This window comes from Remersonia thermophila, chromosome 3 (genome assembly GCF_042764415.1).
Source record: "Remersonia thermophila strain ATCC 22073 chromosome 3, whole genome shotgun sequence".
Taxonomy (NCBI): Eukaryota; Fungi; Ascomycota; class Sordariomycetes; order Sordariales; family Chaetomiaceae; genus Remersonia; species Remersonia thermophila.
This window is the reverse complement of record NC_092219.1, coordinates 232,650-250,714: the sequence shown is the minus strand read 5'-3', so window position 1 is coordinate 250,714 and position 18,065 is coordinate 232,650. Positions and strand designations below refer to the sequence as shown.

At 55.4% G+C, this 18,065-nt stretch overlaps 4 protein-coding genes across 4 annotated transcripts; 2 read left to right on the top strand and 2 right to left on the bottom strand.

Annotated features, from left to right (window-relative positions):
• Positions 1-3,147: 3,147 nt before the first annotated feature.
• VTJ83DRAFT_2891 (uncharacterized protein) lies at positions 3,148-5,092 on the bottom strand (the record flags this gene model as incomplete). The annotated part of the gene is made up of 6 exons (XM_071009211.1): positions 3,148-3,185; positions 3,249-3,484; positions 3,555-3,657; positions 3,780-4,054; positions 4,117-4,517; positions 4,583-5,092. 6 exons carry the CDS (start codon positions 5,090-5,092, stop codon positions 3,148-3,150), a joined length of 1,563 nt encoding a protein of 520 aa, XP_070866772.1.
• A 5,388-nt stretch (positions 5,093-10,480) lies between these two features.
• VTJ83DRAFT_2890 (uncharacterized protein) lies at positions 10,481-11,479 on the top strand (the record flags this gene model as incomplete). The annotated part of the gene is made up of 3 exons (XM_071009210.1): positions 10,481-10,559; positions 10,613-10,680; positions 10,742-11,479. 3 exons carry the CDS (start codon positions 10,481-10,483, stop codon positions 11,477-11,479), a joined length of 885 nt encoding a protein of 294 aa, XP_070866771.1.
• A 2,328-nt stretch (positions 11,480-13,807) lies between these two features.
• VTJ83DRAFT_2889 (uncharacterized protein) lies at positions 13,808-16,216 on the top strand (the record flags this gene model as incomplete). The annotated part of the gene is made up of 3 exons (XM_071009208.1): positions 13,808-14,107; positions 14,172-14,258; positions 14,306-16,216. 3 exons carry the CDS (start codon positions 13,808-13,810, stop codon positions 16,214-16,216), a joined length of 2,298 nt encoding a protein of 765 aa, XP_070866770.1.
• Positions 16,217-16,343: 127 nt separating this feature from the next.
• VTJ83DRAFT_2888 (uncharacterized protein) lies at positions 16,344-17,854 on the bottom strand (the record flags this gene model as incomplete). Its single annotated transcript, XM_071009207.1, has 6 exons — positions 16,344-16,401; positions 16,452-16,508; positions 16,570-16,696; positions 16,776-17,361; positions 17,441-17,559; positions 17,629-17,854. The coding sequence occupies 6 exons, from the start codon at positions 17,852-17,854 to the stop codon at positions 16,344-16,346; spliced, it is 1,173 nt and encodes a 390-aa protein (XP_070866769.1).
• Between the last annotated feature and the right edge of the window lie 211 nt (positions 17,855-18,065).

Genomic DNA, 18,065 nt, shown 5'->3' with positions numbered 1-18,065 from the left:
TTCGAGGGCGTGCCGCACGGGGCTGATGTGTGGAAACGACCAGATATGTTCGTCGGCTCATCGAGAATGGGATGACGAATATGGTCTGGAAAAGGATATCTCGATCTCTTCGCTGCGGAGGAAACGCCTCCCATGGCATATGACGCAGAGAGAAGAGTAGCCATCAAAGCAACAGACCAATCGGCACTTGTTTAGGAAGCATTTTTGTGTTCAAGCCATGGCGTTGCAGCGATATATCAGCACTTCATACAGCTCCTTTGGGGTAGACTCCCTTGTATGTTTGCAAGGCTCTTCTGACCCCAGTCCCCAATTCACCAGATTGAGCCGCGCCTATATTGCCACCTAGTTGCGTTCCTATGGCAAAGCTCCCTACCTACTCGCCATGTAGCTTTCGTCCTCTGAGATATCTTTCAAAGGCCAACGTACCTCTATGGCGGCCATTGCTTCGGGCTCCCATGCATTCTTCTCGACGCCCTCTTTACCTTTGAGAACAACGCAGCTACCATGACCTTATCCCCAGTGAACAACGGGATGAATCCCGACGGAGAACTTGAACTTTGCCTGTATTCTTTGTTTCCCAGCCTGCGCTAATACACATACACAGACCAGCTCTGGTGGAATGCCACAAATCTGTTACTTTCTGTTTTCTTGTTTTCTTTTTACAGTATATGCCTTTTCGCGCCGTGCTGACGTACAAGGTAGGCCAGATGATGTAAGCTAATCATACCAGGAGGTGGACCTGAGTATGACATGCATCGAATCAGCAAAGATGCTCGGCACAGCATAGGTCCGTCTGTTTCCAGCCCAGCCATTAAATACTCATTTCTTAACGTCCTGTTGACTGTCACAGCTGAAGACGTGGTCCAAACGCTTGTCGTCATTGTCAAAGAATGGGACAGGATCTAAGATTGGACGAGCAACCTATCTGAGCCAAACCATGGAGCCGGTTGTATTATCATGGAGCGTAGTAGTTACTCAATTTCTTGGCTCTCACATGATTTGCCTTTCAAGAAGCTGAAGAAAATCGATACCTTAACGTAGAAAGCTCAAGTGCCTTGTATGTAAGGTACCTAAGGTAGCTCCTAATCAGGTTCCCCATTGTGATGAAACAGGTTCCTGAACAGGATTCCCCTCCTTCTATCCCGAATCATCTCGGCAGCCCACCAGAGTCCTTAATCAAGGATCCAGGTCAAACAGCAACATGTGGTTCAAGTCGCTTCTGTGGCGTCCTGGCCTTAGACTCCGCAAAGTACTACCTAGCGATGCTTCTTGATAACATGAACCGGCATCTATGTCAATGCAAGGCGACATCCCCCGTCTCCGAGTTCGAGACCGACCGTTCCGGATGACCTTTGCCTTTCTTCTGGTGTGACAGCAAAAACGGATCCGCTGATGCTGCCATCAGCTAGTGCACCATATATACCTGCTACTGCAACATCTGGAAATGGCCTTTCCTTGGCGATGCCACGACCCTGTTTCGGCGAGATGCCCGGCCCTTCCACGGAACTGAGCGGGCGTTCTCCCGGTGGTATCTTCACCCCCCTCGGACTCTCGGCCGGTGTTGAGCAGGAAGCTATGGCCTTGGCTCGATCGCAGCTCCGGTGAGGGATTAATGGCGAGAATGGCCTCTGCCAGAAATGAGTAGTCGCGATCGTTGTTCATGTTATGACGTTAGGCGGTAGCCTCTTCGCTTGTAAGCCGTGATGGAGAGGGGCATGTGCTCCGATGTCCTCATTGCAAAGCACACCATCTATTACATGCAAACTCCCGGGGGTGTGAACTGCGAGAAGCGTGGCGTAGTCGCTTACCTGCAGAGCCGTCCTCGTGACGACCACGATGATGATCCAAGGTCCTCCATCTTGTGGCGGTTTTAGAGAGTCCCCGTGCTACAATGGAAGCAGTCCACAAGACGCTCATATGCAGAAACCCCAGTCACCGCTCCCTCTGCCCAGCTGGGGATAACCATCACATGGCGGCGAAGCTCGTAGCCTTGCCGAATCGCCACAACACCGCTCACCTCCCCCGCGGTGCAAACCAAAACGAGACATGCGTTTTCACCATTACCGATACACCCCCTAACCGCGCCAAGCTCGTCAGAACCCGGTTGGGCTCCCCGAAGGCGGTGTATCATCCACACACGTCCGTTGAAACAAACTTTTTTCACTTTTGCGGAGAAGACCAAAATGGAGGGGAGGCTGAGCCCATCCCCGCGGCCTGGAACGTCGGGCCAGGATCCCGACGATGCGGCAGGCGGAGGTGTCTTCCCCGTTTGGCGGGCCAAGCCTCGCAGGGCCGCCCAGACGGGAAGGGTCTCACCCTCCCCTCCACAGCAGAACAAAGATCTCTGGATCTTGCGTCTTGCTCGGAATCCGCCTCCGGATCCCGTGCCCCTGGGGCTGCTAAACGGTCGCGCGGCGTCTGTCGCGCGACGGAGGCTCCCGTCAGACGACGGTGCTGAAGGGTCTTGGCACGGAATCGCCGCGCTTGGCTCCCGGCCTTGATTCAACGTCTGCCCGGGGGTATCCCCCCCACGCAAGATCTCGCGTAAAGGTATGACGAGATCCTGCAGTTCGCGCGGTGGCGGTGTGGTTGTGCCTCCCTTGGTTGCAAGCTGTTGACAGAAATGGTTGTTTCTTTCCAGGTTGACGTGTGGTTGTTGTGCTCGACATCGGGTGTTACAGACACGAGTTGTCCGGGACGAATAGCACCTGAAGGGCGAGGAGGAGCCTGACGCATGGATATTTTGGGCGCGATTAAATGTGGTTTGATTTGAATAGTCAGATGCAATCCCGTCAGGGAAAAATAACTCCTTCTGCGCCGCTCTGGACGTGTCCTAGCCGTATCGTAGTGCGTTTCAGAATTCCAAACGCTCAACCACCATACACCACATGCTCCAGATGCTTCATGCACTTCGTCTTTGTTCATTCCATGAGGAATCGTCCCAGCAAAAGTCAATCGTCTACCCCACCCAATGCTATGCCAACTCCTTCATGCAAAGTAGTAAAATGTGTCGTTGTGTAACGTAAATGGCTGTAAATAACATCAAAAACAAAAAAGAAGAAAAAAAGAAGAAAAAAAAGAGTCCGATCCAACTGAAGAGCTTTCGTGCTCCCGTCACAGTCGAAGACTCAAATGTGGCTCGGACGCTTAGAAGTCCCAGAGGGTACCGAATGCATGCAGGCCAGCTAAACAACAAAAACATGTCAGTGGTGCATTCTTGCATGAAAAGATGACGGATTGAGACCTACCCTCAAGGCAACCCTGCATCATCTCATCGTTGCCCTGCTTATTCGAGGTGATGAAAATGACCTCGGCGCCGAAGCTATGCCACACCTCCTTGAGAAGCTTGACCGAGTCCGGGCGGCCACCGCGCTTCTTGGAGTCCCAAAGGATCATGCGCTCCGGAGGGATGTTCTTGTAAATGAGATTTGTGATGGTTGGGCCGAAGGTCTTTTCTTGGTCGGAACCGATCCAAATGAGGAACCTTCATCGGGTTTCCCCCGTTAGCGATGCGTTTTTCCCCCGCTCGAGGGTGACTTTTGTCGTCGGCTTACCAGTTCGGGCTCTGGATGCAAGTCGACAGCGCAGCGCCGATGCCTGTGCCCGTGCAAATGCGAATGCCTCGCTTAAACATGGCCGAGGCGTGTCCAACACCGGCTGATGATTCCGAACCGTCAGCCACCATTTCGCTTTCAGGGTTGTTGAATATCCGGTTCGGGAAACAAGCCGAACGGACGGCTTCCTCCGCTCCACAGACCAGGGGGGGGGGGGAGACTCACCAAACTTGAGCTCGCGGGTCCACAGCGTCTTGGGTGGGTTCTGAACCAGGTCCCGCGTGAAGTCGCCCTGCACGCCGCAGATCATGTAGTGGACGCCCGACTTGCGGCCTTCGCTGATGAGGCCGAAGGCGTGATACTCCATGATGGAGGTGCGGCTGATGCGGCCGAGGAGACCCTGCTGCATGCCGCGCTGGAACTTGAGGATGGCGACCTTGGGAGAGGGGATCTCGACCTCGACAGGGACTTCGCGGAGGGTGACCCAGGGGATGAGAACGCTGAGGGATACGATTAGCATGTGATTCCGAGGGATGGGAGGAGGATAGGTGGAGCCACATACAGGATGGTCAGGAAAACAGCAAACCACAGCTCTTGGGTGCTGATCAGGGAGTTGGCATCGCTCCTCCATTCGCCCGTCTTAATGTCGTACGTGTTGCCGGTGATGACGAAGACCCAGGTGGCCGCAATGCCGAGCCAGCCAATGAAGCGATGATGCCGCTCGAACGTGTTGTGGTAGTTGTTCCGAATCCACGGGAAGGCGCTCAGGACCGAGATGATGACGGCCACGTTGGTGATGATGCCTGTGGCAATGACGGACGGGTGCTGGATGGCGCGGTACTTGATGATGTCGACAATCTTGTACACAAGCCAAGCAGCGCCAGAGAGCGCACAGCCCGAGTGGATGCCGCCCACATGCTGCAGGATGGAGGTAACCGCATACTTGAGCCACAAGGGTGCCCACTGTTTGCCACACAGGTCAGCTCCGGCCCCCAGGTAAGGGGTAGTAAACAAAGGGGAGAACGTACGCTCCGCAGCCCATAGATGGAAATCAGGTACAAGAACCGGAGGAAGAGCTCATTGCGCATGAGGACGGCCATAAGGAGGTTGCCGAGAACGATGGCACCAAGGTGGTTCTCCGCATAAGGGAAGCGGCCGATGGCGGCCATGATGATGCCAACCAGGTTGAACAGCGTGACAAACGTGAAGAACTTGCGGTATGTGTTGAACCACAGCTGGAAGCGAATCCACTTGCTGACTTTCCGGCGCGGCGGCGCAGGCTTCTTTGCCGGGGGCTGCTGCTCCTGAGGCTTCTTCTCGATCGGTGAGCTAGGCGGGCTCACCTCACCCGCGGCTGTTGAGTACGTCTCGACGATTCCCTTCTCGTCGGCGAGGTGAGCAGCTGCTGGCGTCGACACGACCGGCAGGCTGGCAGAGTTGTCGTAGATGCCCTTCTCGGCGTCATCCATGGCGGATGACGAAAAGGTAGCCCCCTGCGGGGGAGCCACCTCGTGATGTGACCACTGGGGGGCTGACATTTTCGAGGCTGTGGTCTGAGAGGACGACTAGGAGAGGTTGGAGGTGACGGGGCGGTTGATGGGACGGCGTGACGGGCCGGGTGATGGGTGGAAGATGAAGTCGGAGGTAAGGGGAACAGGTGACGATGAGGTCACGGAGGAGGAGGAGGAGGAGGAGGAAGAGGAAGATATTAGTCCTGACGTGCTTTCACCTGGAGCTCGCACAGCGTTCCCTTGCCCGGAGCCGCAACGTCGTCCTAGCGTCCCGACAACAACGAGTGGCCAAGAGGTATAGAGCAAGAGCGTTGAAGGCCCGGATCTGGGATCTGATGCTACCTAAGTAGTAATCCAGGAACGCGGTCCAAGGAGAGGATTCCCCAAGGTTTAAAACACAACACCAAGGTTGGCCGTCCCCGTTGTGGGGATCCAACGGCGGGCCCGACGGAATAGCGGTTGACGATGTCATGTACCAATGATCGCCAAGGGGGTGAGCGAACACGCCCCTCCGGATGCCCCAGGCGGACCGGGCCAAACGTACGATTCCACCCCAGACTCTTCCCCAGCATTCCGAGTCTTGCCCCGGTCGAGATGTGCCGCGCCCCGTTCGTGGGGAAACCCCCCCCAGACAAGCTGCTAGTCAAGACTGCAAGGCAATTGCCGCCTCTGCGGGCCAGTGTACGACATGGCAGCTGTCCCAATTAGGACACCAGGAAGATATTTCAGCCGAAATTGTTTCTCTCTCATGCCGCGCTAGGGGAATCAGGCCTCGCTGATATCACACGTGCTAGAGAGCAAAAGGAAAGCAGACAAACAAGGGGGGGTGGTCAACGGCCAAACGTCCTCGGGTTAATGCCGCATTAAGCCCCGATTACCCAGATTAACCCTGGCCTTCGTGGCCGGACTGTGCACATCCGCACGCCAACACGTGCAAGAGGTCGGAGACAGATTTTTTAGCGGACGCTGCGGCTGGCTGACAAGCCAGGTTTGCTCACGATAATTAACGACGGTCGGTCGAGAGGAACATCTAGCCGTCGGTGCTGGAGAAGAGCATCATGGGTGACGATGTCATCGGGAGAGATGGGAGACGTCATGAGCTTCTGGCGGTTGTGATCTGCGACACCATCCACACACACACACACACACCACACACACCAACATTGACCTCAATGCTTCAGCATCACAGCTGCTCCTAATTTTAGCGTCTTCCAAGGCTTGGAGCAAGCTCCGGTGGCATCCCGTTGGGGTGAAGTGGTGTCGCTGTCACCAGGCATTCCGCCATCCCACCCTCACCAAAAAGCTTATCGGGCCAGGTAAACCTGGGAGCGGAGCTAGCGTTGGATGCGGACGGGTTGTCGGGAACCATGCTCCCACCCTATGGTTGTCGAGCCCGCGCCAGTCGGAAACGCGACGCCTCGAGCCGGGCCGACCGACGAAGAAATCGAAGAAGTTGAGACGATCGCCCCGATGACATGACCACCAATCAACCACACCAAAGACAACCATGAAGCACAAGATTGCCCAGTCGGGACATCCCGCCCAACCAACGCTGCCGATCCCTGGGTGATGCGGGAAAAAGCACGCAGCCTGTTCGGGCTTCGCATCTTGCATCCATCCCCATCCCTTTGAAGCTCGGGCGACATGCATCCCACGGGTGTTTTGCCCATCGCTCCCCCCGGCAGGTTGACGGCGAATAGCTTCCTCCTTTCCCCAGATCCAAGTCCGCAGTGCTCAGAACGGCAGTTGGCAAGCCTCTTTGGGCTCAGCGAGGCCGGTCGGCTCAAGCCGAGAGAGGTCTGGACGGGCAGAAATGCGACAGCATGACGAAAGAAGCCGGGGGGAACCCGGCGGGGGAGCGTTGAGGCGGGGCGTCAGAGCCGTTGAGGCCAAGCTTTTGTTCCCTTCTTTCGGTCCCGCCTAGCGCAGGCGACGGCGTCGTTTGACAGGCATTCTTTCCGACGTCCCGGGCTCACTGATTCTTCGCTTGCACGTCTAGAAAGCTGCCCAAAACAGGGGGTTTTAGCATGGGCCCCCCGTTGCGACCCCACGCTGCCTGGTTGGGCATGAGAGACTGAGAACCTGTTCCTGACTCTCTGCTAGCGCGACCTAGTCCGCCGGCAAAAAAGGCCACCGCTTCATCAACAAAATTACCCTCATTGCGTCGCGTGCACCCAGCCCGCACGTTGGTGGTCCCTAGCGATCTCAGATCTCGGAGGGATATAATCTCGGGATGCTCCGCGAAGGCTCCGACATGGCACGACCATCATGCCACACTTTTCGACAGGACGGTGAAGCCGGCTCCGACTGACCGTTCACGGAGAGTTGGGAAAGGAGGGCCGGGTCCTCCGCGGTCTGGCTCCATAGCGATCGGCGACGGAGGTGACGTGCTCGCCCACCTACGACTCAGGCTGACAATCCTGGCCGGGTGTGCGGCGCGGTTGTTGCGCTCGCAACCGCTCACGCAACGGTCGCGCGCTTCGTTCGCTTAGCATGCACCCCAGATGGTGTTGGCGGTGAAATGCCGCCGCCGCCGCCGCAGCAGCAGCAGCAGCAGGGCGTGGAGGGCTTGGTCCGGGGACGAGACGACGCGGGGAAGAAGACCGCAGACAGGGACGGGAAGGGATCATGGAAGGAAACCAACGCCGAGCGTGGCGAAATCTTGTCCTGTCCACGGGACTAGCCTGCTTTGGGACACTTCGGCCCGGCGAACCGGCTCTTCGTTCGCCTGGCCGTTGCAACCCTCGGCGATCCACTCTGGATGCCAGCCGCGTTGGCGTCCTAAGACGGCGAGAAGTTGTGTCAGCCTTGGGATGGTCGTTCTGACGTTGTCAAATGCATGGAAGATTCGAGTTTGCCTAGGATCTTTGGGTGAACGCTTATAGTACATCTTACTCTCGCCCACGTGCAGAAGCACGTTTGAGCACATGCAGACCATGAGGGGACTTCTAAAGGAAAGATCTCATGAGCTCCTACAATGAGTGTTGTTGTGCCAGCAGTATGGTGAAGAGAGGGTTCAGCCTATCGAGAAGGTCTTCCAAAACGGGGTAGAAACGTCAAAGGATTCAGTGTTCCCAAAGCGCAAGGTCACCGCGTGAGGGATGAAGCACTTGCCCAGTTGCCGCGAATCATATACGATCAATAATACAAGGGCTGTATTAAACCCCTTGTGGCGCAGACGATGGACCTTCATTCGGGCCAAGTCGGGTTAAATACACAGTTTTCCTGCGAACCTATCGTTGGTGTTTGATCGCGAGGTAGGAACCCACGACGCTCGGCATGAATATTATGAGGCCCCCTCAGTTCGAGAGAATGCGGGATGCAGGTCAAGATTGCTTTGATATCTCACTGTCCTGGATGGAGAAGGTAAAAGATGTAGGAATGCACTGCTCTCACCCTTGACATGGGCCGCAGAGAACGCGATCGGCGACTGTCTTTGGCTAAAGCATGAACCTGAAAGGCATTTTGTCATGTCCGCTTATTCAAACCTTCCGCCGGACCGCAAGAGTACCGAGTAATTAGTGAACGAGATGGACAACGTGAGAGTCTGACTCGGCACCCTGTTTCACCCAAATGTCTCGATTGCTTGGGTTTCCAGAGCATCAATATCGCCAGCAGGGCGATGCAGTATGTCTGTTCAACCAAGCCGGTTTGCTTCATCTTCACCTGCCCAACGGGAGGGCATGGGAGGGGCCGGGAGCTAGAAGTATGACCGGCGGGACAAGGCCAGAGGAGGCTTGTGGTACGAGAAGTACTTCGATAAATGCCTAACAGCTCTTTACGGCCCATGATGTCGCAGCTATTAAATGTCTTCTTAGACCCGCTGCGTTAAAATCATTCGGCACCAAGGACCTCGCGCTGAGGGATGAAGATCGGGAGACGAGGGCTGATATCGATGAAAGGGTCTTGACAACACGAAAGACGCCTACGCCAAATAGCGAGGTGAAAGAATTATTAATGTAAATTCTACCGTCCATGGTCCTTCTTGACAGGATTCAGGGGAAGCATGGACCAAAATGACTACCGGGACTCTCCTTTCCCCCGATACCTCATACCGTTCGTTTTTTTTTTTTTTTTTTTTTTTTTTTTTTCCTTTTCCGAGACAAGGCAAGTAGGTCGTTCAGCGCTCGGCGTGACATTCCCAAACCTCTGTCATATCGTATCGACCTGGTCCCTCACCATCATACCGCTCTCCAAGCTTTGTTGGTGACAAGATGTAATAGTATTGTATGTCAGTATGTCAGCTACCGGTGAATGGCATTGGAGAGGGCCGTAGAGATGCTCGGACGTTTCCAGAATTCATTCACACGATACAAGCTCTACACCCTGGAGAGGCACTCGTGAAGCAGCCACTCCCATCGTTGTAATACATTGTGATTTCATCAAGATACGAACTGGTGGCACGCACGTAGTTGACTTCTCCGCTCAGATAGTATGGAAACCTCATCATTACCGGCTCTGTGTATGAGATGTCTGTGACATTAGTCGTACTTCATTGTAGTGAGGACGAGCCGATTGATCGCGAATCCATCAGAACAATATTTTTGTTGACTGTCAACTTGTGTGTGCACAATATGCTCCGCCACTGTCTGAGTAATTACCAGGTACTGCCAGGTATCTCAACGCCAGTGACTTTGGTCACCTCGAAAAGTGGGCCGTGGGTCTGAACTGTGAAGTATTCATGACCTGGAGCCCGACAATCCAATTCCCCAGGATCCGCGGTCCGTTGCATGTCGGTGGGGTTAAAACAGACAGACGATCCAGATCGTAAATACGTGTACACAGTAAGCGGTCGTCGTGTATTATGTATTAGCGTTGGATTCCTGGGACGTTGTGCCAAGCCTGGCCGTACGAGCTCGAAGGCTCGAGTCACGGCAGAGAACGAGGTTGGAAGACATGGGCGTCACGAAGATGGAGTGTAATAATCCGAGTGCCAACGTTTACCAGTGGTTGATGAGATTCCAGCCATAGATTTCCAAAGACATGATCGCAGAAGCCTGGTGATTGTCCAATGAAGATGAACCATAATTGTCCACTGGGAGATGTACAGTAGCTGGGGCATCAGCGTTCCTAAGACTCTAGATGAAGAGAAAAATCCGGAAACATGATGTAGTTGGAACAATATCCAAGTCGCTCAATGGACTTTTCCGTGGTTACTCTTCTGATCGATTACATCACATGAGACCGCACAAATCTCCCGAGGATCGGGCAAACTCACCCGGAGGAACAGGGTTCAGAATCTACCGGCTGGAACCTTGCATGAAGGATCACGCTGTGCGACTATATCGGATAAGTTATATTTCGACTTATTTGTGGTGATTACCCCCCTCGCAGATCCTAGCGTGAAGTGAATGCTTCCTGAAACGAGAAGTTTTGAAACTTTGCTCAAGATTTTCAAGGCATCTCGACGACACAATGGTGCATATTGAGCAAGAAGTTGCGGACCTAAGGAAACAGATCCAGGCCCTGCAAAAGGAGTTGTCTCGGGTATCAGGTACGTGTTCTGCCCTTGCGATGAAACAACGTGGTTAACGACAGGCGTTGCAGATGAGGCCGAAATCCGCAAGCTGCATCACAAGTATGGCTATTACCTAGATAAATGCCTGTACAAAGAGGTACGCACCAATGCCTCCCGCGCCTCCGACCCTGGGGCACCGAGTCTCATTGCTTGTGCAGGTGGTGGATATGTTCGCCGACCATCCCGACGCCTATGTAGAGTTTCTCGGCTCTCGTTACCGTGGCAAGGCCGGCATCAAGCGCCTCTATCAAGGCCACTTCCAACAGATGTTTGTCAAAGACCGCAACGGCCCCGTCCACGGCTGGCTCCTCGACCATATCATGATGCAAGATATTGTTGATGTCGATCAAACAGGCACGCACGCGTGGTGCCGGACGCGCACGCTCATGCAGGCCGGCACGCACCACTCCATCGAGCAATACTATCCGCGCGGCCACCGGCAGTGGTGGGAAGGCGGGTTGTACGAGAACGAGTACATCAAGGAGGATGGCGTTTGGAAGCTGTTCCGGTACCGGTACCTTCCCTGTTGGCACGCCGAGTTTGAGCGGGGATGGAGTCATACGAAGAAGAACTACGTCCCTTTCGCTACGGTCCCGTATCCGGAGGATCCACTCGGACCAGACGAACTTGTTGACCAGAGAATGCTTTGGCCTGACACGCGAGTGGTGCCATTCCACTATCCGCATCCGGTGACGGGCAAGGCCACCGCTCCGGACGACCTGCGCGCGCCGGTCTATGGGGGGGATATCAACAGCTCGGATCCTCCCCTCTCGTTAGCCCTGCCAGAGGGGCAGACCAGGCCAGGTGCCTCAGCGCGAGAGCCCAGGCAGGATGACAAGGTATTGCCGGAGCTGGTTCAGAACGATGTGGCATCGAAGCAGAATGGGAATGGTTAGGACTCATGGACAGATTGCCTACGCCTTAATTACTCCGGAGACACTGTTACAAAGGCAACAGGGGGATATTAGTTCGCCTAAACCCCTTTGTTAGATGTTCACATTGGGTCGCTGGGCATGACTAGGAAACTCATCTAATCCTCCGTGCAAATAACGCCTCCACATCCTCCCATGTTTCACCGGGTTTGAGTTTATTCAGAGACCCAAGACCTCCACGGAATCACCCCCCGCCCGGGTTGGAGTGTAGTGGCAAATGCTGTGGAAACGACGTCAAAGTGCCGGCCCCGCACTCACTTATCCGGTCCCTCATTTCGTCCCGAATTAGACCTCCACCCACTCGGTCCCGCTATGGCGAGTACCGGTATACCGATCGTCAGGGGTTATGATCTGCACCCCCTGGAAGCGGAAGATGTGCGGCGAGTTGGGGTTCATCAGCGGATGTCTCTCCACAATAGGCCATGTCTTTGGGACAAGATTAATCCGGGATCAGAAGCACGTATGATGGGAGGGGGTTGCTGGAGTTAACTACTCTGACATCCCTGCAAAACAGATGGACTCCAACGCACGATCGACCACATCGCTGTACTATCCCTGCCCAAGTGGTCAGTGACCCAAGATCCAATACGTTCTTCACCGAGCAGGGTCCCTATCGAACAGCAACATGGCTCACATCCATGAGCTGGCCCCTTCAGGCTACCCCTACACCAACAGCCGCCTCACATCTCCCGCTCCCGTCCAATTCCTACGCACCCCCGTCTTTGCCTCCATGAACAAGCCCTCCCGGTTTGAAGGAGACATCCTTTCCCTTGAAGTGACAGGTACCATTCCCCCTGATATCAATGGCAGCTTCTTCCGCGTCCAACCCGACCGCCGTTCCCCGCCGCTCTTCGAAGACGACATCCACTTCAATGGCGATGGTTCCGTTACCGCCATCCGCATCGCCAACGGCAACGCAGACCTCCGGCAGCGGTACGTGCACACGGACCGCTTCAAAGTCAAAACGCGGGCCCGGCGGAGCTTGTCTGGGCGGTACCGCAACCCCTGGACGGATGATGAGAACATGCGCGGGGTGATCCGCACGGCAAGCAACACGAATATCGTGATCTGGAGGGGGGTGTTGTTGGCAATGAAGGAGGATGGGCCGCCCTCTTCCACCACCCCATGAGCATAGCACTCCCCCCAAAACCGATATCTTTGCCAGTTCATCCTCCTCGTCGCCTCTAGCTTTAGCGCCGCCGTCTTCTCATCCTTCTCGTCTGACGACACAGGCACCGTCCCGCTTTCAAGCAACCACATCTCAACCCCAGACCTGCAACTCTCTGAACAGGCTCTTATACGCCACTAGTTCGTAGCGAACAATCCACGCGCGCTGAAAGTATCGTCTGGTACGGTAGAAGGCACAGTAATCAACCCATGGCGCTCTCCAATCCCGGTCCTTCGTAGGGGGTTGCTCATCGAGCCGAGCACATCTTTGCAGAACCGCAGATCCGTCGGGTCACGCATCAGGTCCTAGCTACAGATCTGAATCAGGCGTATATGATGAGGGGAGGAGAGCGAAGTGGAGGTGTAGGGGGGCTGGCGACATGCTCCGGGGTTGGAGATTGGGACACGACCCCTCTGTTCACTCTCTTCAGAGAGTCGATCCCTCGCTCCAGGTCGCCTGGCACAGAAGATACAAACCAGGAAAGCCAAACTACACTTCTAAATCGCTCACTTACAGACCCGCATCCAACTAGACTTCTGGGTATTCAGTTGCTGGAGTGTTTGAGGCAAGGAAGACCTATGTTATCCAACACACAGTCTGTTTCGACGTGCTTGTTGGTTGTACGATTACCGCTTCAAGTAAAACGGTTCTTGTTCCTCTCTTGCCTTTCCTTTTTTTTTTCCCTGTTGATTTCTGTTTCCTCTCTTCCGGTCTTTTCCCTTTGCGTCTCCGATTGCCACGGAAGAAACCACCCTTCTCCATGTCTCGGATGTACGAAGGAATGTAAATGCTGGTGCCTGGTGTGGGGCTTTGTTTACTATTGGACCGCTCGTATGTCGTTCCTGGTGTTACATCGGATAACTCAGGGGTTTAAGCCCATCAAGGCGGCTGGTTCACCACCATGTAAGCCCAAGGTGGGAGAATCAGGCTGCTTCGATGATACGAGAACCTGACGTCCAGAGTTTGACTGGCGCATTGAAACGGAGGCGGATACGAACCACCTCAGTCCGAGCCCGAAGTAGCGACGTGGGTTGTGGTATGGGGTAGTATATAAGTTGCGGTCCGCTGCACACCGGTCAAAATCTCGTTTGTCGTTCAGGATCAAGTCAAAGAAATCGACCAAGATGGCGCCAATAGCTCCAGCGAGCTTTGCATTCTGGGTATTCACATGCCTAGCACATACAGTCGCCTCCTTAGCCGCTTCTCCCTTCACCCTAACACAATCACCCTCCAGCTTTTGGTATGCCAACATCGATCACACGACGACTGGGATCAGGGGGTACGCACCTGACCTCGACGGCGATCAGGCGTACAACGTGTTTACTGCCGTACCATCGGGAGATGGAGCTGCCATTCAAGCTGCGATCTTGAATGGAACCAATGGTGAACGGCGTCACGGCATGTGGTTCGCCTCTCAGCCAAGAGTAAGACCAAAGGAGGGCTTAATTACAAGCGGATGATTATGCAAAGCAGTATTGACGCCTACAGGTGGTTTATCTCCCCCCTGGCGAATACACAATTTCCGAAACCATCCACATGAACACGGACACGGTTATCATGGGCGATGCTACAAATGTAGGTTTCTCCTATCAGGAATTGGGGTCTTGGGCTCACAGCGGTAGCCTCCTGTTCTCAAAGCTGCGGCCAGCATGCAGAGCGGTGTCCTCGTCTCCGGGGGCGATCCAACGACGGACAACCGCGGTGAACTCTCATTCACCGTTGCCATCAAAAATGTCATCCTTGACACGACCAATATCCGCAGTGATACACCGTTTGTGGCACTCGACTGGAGCGTTGCCCAGGGATCCCACCTCCAAAACGTCCGCATCCGCATGCCGCCGCCTGGTAACCATGGCACAGGCCATTCCGGCATTCGGATGAGGCGCGGATCAACGTTGGCAGTCTCGGACGTGCGCCTAGAAGGCGGCCAGAATGGAATCTGGTTCAACGGCCATCAGCAGGCTGTGTTGAAAAGCATGTACTTCTTTGAGAACAAAGTTGGCATTCTTATCGACGGCGGTAGCACCATCAGCCTAGTAAACCCAACGTTCGAGAGGGTGGAAACCTGCGTCCTCAACACGGCCGGGTACCCCTTCATCGGCGTCATCGATGCCACGTCCAAGGGCTCAGGCGTCTTCCTCCGCACCACGACTTGGCCTAATTATCACATCGAGAATCTTCGCCGCGACAACAGCACCGGGGATATTGCCCAAGGACCAGGCGACTTCCTGTTCCCTGCACAGACTTACGTGCCGTCTCTAACCTACGGTAACACAGTTGGGGCCAACCCCATCTATGGGCCCGTCCTATCCTCACTATCCCGCCCAAGCGCCCTAGTACCAACCGGCAGCTACCTCACCCTGCCGGCGCCCAACTATGCGGCTGATCCGATATCCACCTTTCTCAACGTCAAAGACCCGGCCCAAAACGGCGGACGGGTCGTGCGAGGTGACGGCACGGGCGATGATGGCCCTGCCCTCAACGCCATCCTCCAACTCGCCGCTCAGCAAAACAAAACCGCTTATTTCCCGTTCGGAAAGTACCGCGTGAGCTCAACCGTCCACGTTCCTCCCGGTAGCCGCATCATCGGCGAAGCCTGGTCAACCATCGTCGCGCAGGGCGACTTCTTCAAGAACGTGTCCGACCCGAAGCCCGTCGTCCAAGTCGGCAACCCAGGTGACGTCGGCGTCGCGCACATCAGCGACATGCGCGTTACCGTCGGTGAGGTCCTGCCGGGTGCAATTCTCGTGCAGTTCCACATGGCCGGAGAGCGGCCCGGAGACGTGGCGATGTGGAACACCCTGACCACCGTCGGCGGAACGCGCGGGGCCCCATCGCTTACGAACGCTTGTCGCGATCCCGCCAACCAGTGCCGCGCGGCATTCCTGGGCTTACACTTCGCAGAGACGTCGAGCGTATACCTCGAGAACGTCTGGAACTGGGTGGCGGATCACATCACGGAGGATTTCGACGGCGGGAGCAGCATCGCCGCGGGCCGGGGAGCGCTGGTGGAAGCCACGCGCGGCACGTGGCTTCACGGGCTCGGGTCGGAGCACTGGTGGCTGTACCAGCTGAACTTTCGACGGGCGGAGAATGTTGTCATCACGATGCTTCAGAGCGAGACAAACTACGACCAGGGGGATAACAACCCCATGCTCGTGCCTGCGCCGTGGGAAGCCGATGAGATCAGGTGGGGGGATCCGACGTTTGAACATTGCAGCGAGGAAGATAGGAGGTGCAGGATGGGGTATGCGAACTACTTCAATGGAGGCAAGGGGATAAGGTCGTATGCCTCGGCGAGCTGGGCGTTCTTTTCCGGGCCCGGGTATCAATCATGTGCTGGGGAGTATCAGTGTCAGACGCATATGCATTTTGTCAAGGAGGCGCCGAAAGGCTTGGAGGCGTTCGGGCTGTGTAGCAAGGATGCGCATGCGATATTAAGACTGGCGGACGGGACGGAGATTGTGACGGCGGAGGGTTTCACTGGGTCGTGGCCAGGTGGCGGCGGAGATATCGGGCGGTATACGACGTAACATCGCTGGCTTTGCCTCACGGACAGCTCCCACCTCTAGCTCAACGTAATAAATCACCTCATATTGCACGTATTGACCCAACGGCTTGCGGCGTGCGATGAACCAAGGAAGTGTCAAGACTTGACCCTTACTCAGCGTAAGCGTAGGGGAACTTGTTCACCAGATACCGGATGTCTTTGATGGCCCTAAATCGGTCAGCAGACCAACGCATGCTTCGAAGTGTTACTGGGCTTACATCTCGAGGAACTCTGCGTTGTCTGGGAACAACGCGGATGCGTTTAGGTTGAACCTCCTGTGATGCTACGTTAGGCTTGGAGGATCCCGGCGGCAGCAGATGACAACGGCTGGCTTACACTCCGTAGAGCATATTTCTATCGTCATAATCCTCCTTTGGCTCCGACCTTTCGACCAGCGCATGGTAAGCCTCAAAGTATCGGCCATCGAACCGGTTCCGATGGGGTCGCCAGTTCCCGAACTCATCTAGCCAACTGTCGTTAGCACTCGCATCACCCTTCTCCAAGAGCCCAACACGCCAAAGGACACACAAGACCCGACTTACACTCATGATGACCCCAAAACGCCGCCGGATCAAAGACCATTCCTGCCGCATCGCCCCCGTCCACCACGCCGACATTTCCGCACCACAAATCGCCATGCACCAGCGCTGGCCTCAGTCTTCTGCCCCGTGTCTCCAACGGCCTCAACAACCGCGGAATCACAGTCCCAAACAAGCCCGGCATCAACGCTTCCAGCTCTTCATCCTTCCCACCCGCCCTCTCCTCTCTTATTGCTAGCACGCCCCGTAGCTGCTGCACAAACAATTCTTCCCACGTGTCACACCACCGATTGTCCTGCGGGAGATCGCCGTTGTATGTCGTGCAGTGGAAGCCAAACTTGCCGTTTGGCGAGGTCGCCCCATGGTGCATGCGCGCGAGTTGGGCGCAGAAGATGGCAGGCGGTGGCAGAGGCCCGCCAGGGGGAAGGAAGTCGTGCCATTGGCACAGGTAGAAGTGTGAGGTTGGGGAAAAGCGGAGGGTGCCCACTGCTATGGGACGGGGGCAGAAAGATGGCGCGAGGTGATGGATCGCAAGGGTGGCGGCGTGTTCGCCTTGCAGGGCCGCTAGGCCGTGAGAACCGTGTGAGATCTGGTAGAAAATAGCATTAATGTGGACTCACTATCGACGAGCCTGGGGTTCTCATGAGAAGGGGCCACGGGATTCATGCCTTGAGAAAGTAGCGCTGTTCGGTGCCGTCGGCGTGGAGGACGTGAATGCGGGTGAGGCGCGCCCAACGGGATCCAGGGAGCTCTGTCACGTTGAGGATGTCTTGGATGGGAGGTAGATCTGAGATAGGTGAAGTGTTAATTGATGGCTGACGTCAGGAGATCTGGAACACGTGTGTGGTCTGCTTACCAAAGAGGATAGCAGGGTCGATCTTCAGTAAACCGGTCGGTGGCGGACTCGGGGAGGTCACCATGTTTGAGCTAAACCGCGGGCTCTGGCCCTTGACGGTTTCGACGTAGCTAGCGAACCCTGAATCCAGCGCAAGTGATGATATCATTAGAGGGTGCAAGACGGCAACCAAGCTCTTTTTCTCACGATGAACCCACGGAGCGAAACTGTTCCGTCCGGTTTGCATCTAACTGTCGCATTATAGCAGATCCAACCAGCACCCCTCTAGTTTGGCGACCGTTGGCTCGAGAAGACGTTCCTGTGCTGTGCCTCTGCGGAATAGAGACGCCGCAACGGCACAGGTAAGCTGCGACACATCTCGTTGGAAACGCTACCAACGTGGGGATGTTTTTGTTGTCAATCATGAGACTGCTCAAGTGACCATATCCTGTCCTCAG